At 64.2% G+C, this 4,380-nt stretch overlaps 1 protein-coding gene across 1 annotated transcript in view; it reads right to left on the reverse strand.

Annotated features, from left to right (window-relative positions):
- The window catches only part of MUC6 (mucin 6, oligomeric mucus/gel-forming), a 24,904-nt gene that overhangs the window by 18,469 nt on the left and 2,055 nt on the right, over nucleotides 1-4,380 (reverse strand). Inside the window, 6 exon segments of the mRNA XM_032270575.1 lie at nucleotides 6-172; nucleotides 335-444; nucleotides 813-903; nucleotides 1,254-1,380; nucleotides 1,466-1,706; nucleotides 2,653-2,712. Of these exon segments, the coding sequence (XP_032126466.1) occupies nucleotides 6-172; nucleotides 335-444; nucleotides 813-903; nucleotides 1,254-1,380; nucleotides 1,466-1,706; nucleotides 2,653-2,712 (796 nt within the window).

Consider the following 4,380-nt stretch of genomic DNA (forward strand, 5'->3'; position numbering starts at 1 on the left):
GCCGCTCCATGCTGCACTGGCGGGAGTATTCGGAGAGCGTGGCGCAGCTGCTGTTCCCCGGGCCTGGCTGGGTGGCCGCCGCCATGTCTGCCTGGCAGCTCAGCACGAAGGGCTCCTTGGGCACGCTGCACTCGGGGGCCACCAAGGTCACAAGCTGGGTGCAGATCCGGGCCTGGGGGGCACTCGGGGTCACAGGCGTGAAGGCCACACCCCACGCCACCATGCCCGGGAGGTTGGGACAGGGCGTCTGTGATGGGGCTGCTTGTTGGGGCCTTGGTGGCCTCGGAGAGCTTGTCAGACCCGGGATGAACCCCCCTGGAGCCCCCTCGCTTACGTGCTGGGCCTGCTGGACCGGGGGGCTGGGGATGGCCTCGAAGGCACAGATCTCGCTGGGGTCATCCAGCTTCTGGAGGGCAGCAAACTTGTGGGGTTCCAGGAGCTTGCCTGGGGGTGCAGGACAGGGGTCAGCACCATGGGGGCCAGGCCCCAGGGGCTACCCCCACCTAAAGGCCCCCCAGCCCCATACTCCACCTACCCTCCTTGCTCAGAACAGAGGCACCCCCAGCCCTGCCCCTCACCCAGAGGCTCCCTCCCACCCTGGCCCCATATAGAAGCCCCCCGCCCTGGCCCCCACCTACCCCCCTTGCTTAGAACAGAGGTCCCCTCAGCCCTGACCCCCGACTAGAGGCCCTCCACTGGGAGCTCCCAGCCCTGGCCCCACTTAGAGGTCCCCCCCGCCCTGACCCACACTTAGAGGTCCCCCCCGCGCTGACCCACAATTAGAGGCCCCCTCGGCCCTGCCCCCCACCTACCCTCCTCACTGATGAACTCATTGGTCGCCTTCCCATCAAAGTTCCCGCAGAGCCCACACATCTGGCCCATGTACTTCTGCTCCACCAGGACCTGCGGGAGGCAGCTCTGCTGGGTGCGGGGGCCAGTGGACCTCGCCTGCCGTGGGGGACTCCCAACTCCTGCTGTGGACGCAGAGCCCCCACCCCCCACCCTGCTTGTCTGCAGGTGCTGCCTCTTGAACCTGCTTCTTCTCATGGGAGCCTCATTTTCCAGTGGACAAGCTGAGTCACCCACAAAACCCAGTCCTGGCTCAGGTTGCTGGCCGGGGGTCCGCACGGCTTGGCGCGCAGTGCCTGGCTGCCCAGGGCTGGCCAGGACTCCCAAGGAGGGCAGCCCCTACTGAGTCCCACCTGCCCCCCGGTGCCGTGGGCCCCAGGTGCACCCCGGACCCCCGTCCTCACCATGAGGTGGGCGTCGGGGCCCCACATGACCTCCAGCTCCAGCTCCAGCTGCCTGGCCACCAGCCGCATGCTCTGGCCAAAGGGTGTGATCTGGAGCCCGTTGCTGGTGTAGGGTGGGCTGATGACCCTGTGGGGCCAGGGCCGTCGGTGGTCAGCCCTCTGTCCTCCGGCCCCCGACCCCTGGGACCTGGGCTGCAGCCCGCCTGGCCTACCCGATGTCCTTGACCGAGATGGTGCCTTCGCTCACGGTGACCACAGAGGCCCCCAGCTCCACGATGATCCGTGCGATGCTTCCGTCTGGGCCTCGCCGCAGCTGGACGCTGAAGGTGGGGAAGGCGTCCTTGCAGGTGGCCGCAAACACGTAGTTGCACGTCCCCGAGAAGTCGTACACATGGTGGTCGAAGGTGGAGAAGTGCCCGGCCCCCCACGTGGAGCAGCGGCCTTTGTCCGGGGCTGCGGAGAGAGCGGGGCCGACTCAAAGCCCGGGGTCCCCACCAGTCTGGCCAGGCAGCGCTAGGGCAGGGCAGGGCAGGGCTAGGGTAGAGTTAGGGCAGGGCAGAGCTCACGCGTCTCCCTGGCTAGGGTTTTGAGTTGGGGCCAGGCTGTGGGAACCCCAGACGTGGGCATCCGAGTGAACCCAAGTGGTGTGGCATATTCCTGAGCAGGAGTCAGCACCACCGTGGGCACATGTACAAACGTGTGTGTGTACATGTCTGTGTAAATGTATGTGTAAATACGTGTGTACCTGTGTGCAGTGTGTACGTGTGTGTTGTGTGTACATGTGTGTTGTGTGTGTACACATAGGTGTCGGGTGTGCATACATGTGTGAGGCGTGTCTGGGCATTGGGGGTGTGTGTGTGGGGCTGTGTAGATGTGTGCGGTGTATGTGCGTGTTGGGTGTGTGTGACTTGTGTGCGTGTGATGGGTTTGTGTATCTCAGGTGTGTGTGTAGGGTGTGTATATGGGGTGCATGTGTGTGTAGAGTGTGTTGGGCATGTGTGCATGTGTACGTTGTGCGTGTTGTGTGTGTATCTTTACATATCTGGGATGTGTGTGCTAGATATGTGTGCATAGGTGTTGGGTGTGTGTACAGTGTGTATTGGGCTGTGTTGGGTGTGTGTGCATGTGTATGTCAGGTGTGTGTGCTGGTCCTGTGTGTTGGGTGTGTGCGTGTGTGTGTGTGTGTGTGTTGGGTTCTGTGTGTCTTGGGGATGGCCTGGACTCCAGGTCCCTCTCTCCTGCATACCGGGCCTGGGTGGTCTGGGCAGCGTGTGTGTGTGTGTGTGTGTTGGCTGTGTGTGTCTTGGAGGTGACCTGGGCTGCGGGTCCCTCTCTCCTGCACCCTGGGCCTGGGTGGTGGGTGGTCTGGGCGCAGGACCAGTGGCCGCTGTCCTCTTACCTGTCTGGGGAGAGTCCTTCCGCCTCTGGGGGCCTGGGCTGGCGTAGGCATCGGGCAGACCTGTGAGGACGGGACCGCAGTCGGTGAGGGGCTCAAGGCCTCAACAGCAGGCCACGCGCTTGGCCTCCCCTGTTGTCCTTCACGAGCCCCAGCTTCCTGCCCTGCTCCCGTTCACTTCCTCATTCGTCCGCTGATCCCCAGTTCAGCCTGTGCCGTCAGACCCTCGGGGTTCGGCAGGTGACGGGCACCCCGTGTACAGGGCACTCACGGCTGGGGCCTCCCGGGCAGGGCAAGGAGGGGCTGGTGTGCGTGGCAGGGGCTTGAGGGCTGAGCTGACAGCGGGCTGTGCCCACCTCCCCAGCTTGGCCGCCTGCTTTCCCTGAGGGGTCTGCCTCCCGTGGGGTCCAGGCCAGGCCCCACAGCCGTTTTTCCCTGCTCCCAGTGGCTCCGGGGCTCTAAACGCGGGCACTTTCCTGCATGTCAGCTCCGGTGTCAGTTCCGGCACTGAGGCCATGGCTGCCACAGGAATGTCCAGACAGCCGGGTCACGGTGACCCCAGGGCAGGGCTGAGGGAGATGCCTCACCCTGACCCTGGACACTGGAGCGGGGCTGACACCGCCCCCAGGTCCCACCCCCTTTGCCCAGAGGGAGGCTTCTCCCACCTCTGGGTAACTCCCTGGCCCCTGGCTCTGGGACTGTGGCCTTATCTGTGGCTCCCGTGGGCCCCCATGCCTGAGTGCTGGTGGGGGACGTGAGCAGGATCCGTGACCTCTCCAGACCCTTCTCAGAGGCCAGGGCCCTCCTTGCACATCGGTTAGCAGGGCACCCACTGCCTCCCTCCAGGTGCAGCTCAGAGGTCCTGTTCCTGACGTGCCCCACCTGTGCCCCACCGCAGGATCTGCCCACCTTCTGGGACTCAATGCTGCCCACATTACTGCTGGCTACCTGTGTCTCTGGTGACGCAGGGGCAGGGGTCTGTCAGCTGGGGGGTGTGTGGCGTTGCCCACAGTCCAGGGAGAAGCCAGGCTGCCTGCCCCATGGCTGCCTGGGTGAGTCCTCTCTGGCACAGGCAGGGGCTTGTGGTTATTTGAGTGACTGGAGTTAAGGAGTGACTGGATTTAACGGCCACTCCTTTGGGACCACATTTGGCTGTGGTCCCCTTTGACCTTGAGATCCTTTTCTGCTGGGCTGTACCTGGCTTATCCCCAGTGTAAACTGAGTTTACCCCAAACTGGGGTAGAGGTGGCTTATGCTGGGCCCTGAGCCTGGTGAGCACCCACCCATCACCCATCCCCCTCATGGGGGTCCCAGCAGGTGACGTGGTCCCCAGCCCCTTGCCATTCCTTCCAGGGATGGTCCAGAAGCACCTGCTGTGGGAGTATGTGGCACACTGAACCTTCAGCCACAGAACCCCGTGGTTCCTGGGACAGGCCACGCTCGATCTGGTGGGGGAGAGGTGGGAGAGCGCCAGGTGGGAGGAGGAATCGGCTGCCCGCCCCTCGGTCAGCACCTCTGGAGGCTGCAGAGCTGTGACTGGGCTCCCCTGGGCAAGGCCCCCTGCAACTCAGTTCCTGCACCTTTCACGTGGGGGTGGCACTCGGGCGGGTCCCCTCTATACAGACACCTCAGCCCAGTTCCTGCACCTTTCAGATGGGGGTGGCACTGGGGGGGTCCCCTCTATACAGACACCTCAGCCCAGTTCCTGCACCTTTCAGATGGGGGTGGCCC

This window comes from Sapajus apella, unplaced genomic scaffold (assembly GCF_009761245.1).
Source record: "Sapajus apella isolate SASKATOON/1434 unplaced genomic scaffold, GSC_monkey_1.0 scaffold212, whole genome shotgun sequence".
NCBI lineage: Eukaryota > Metazoa > Chordata > Mammalia > Primates > Cebidae > Sapajus > Sapajus apella.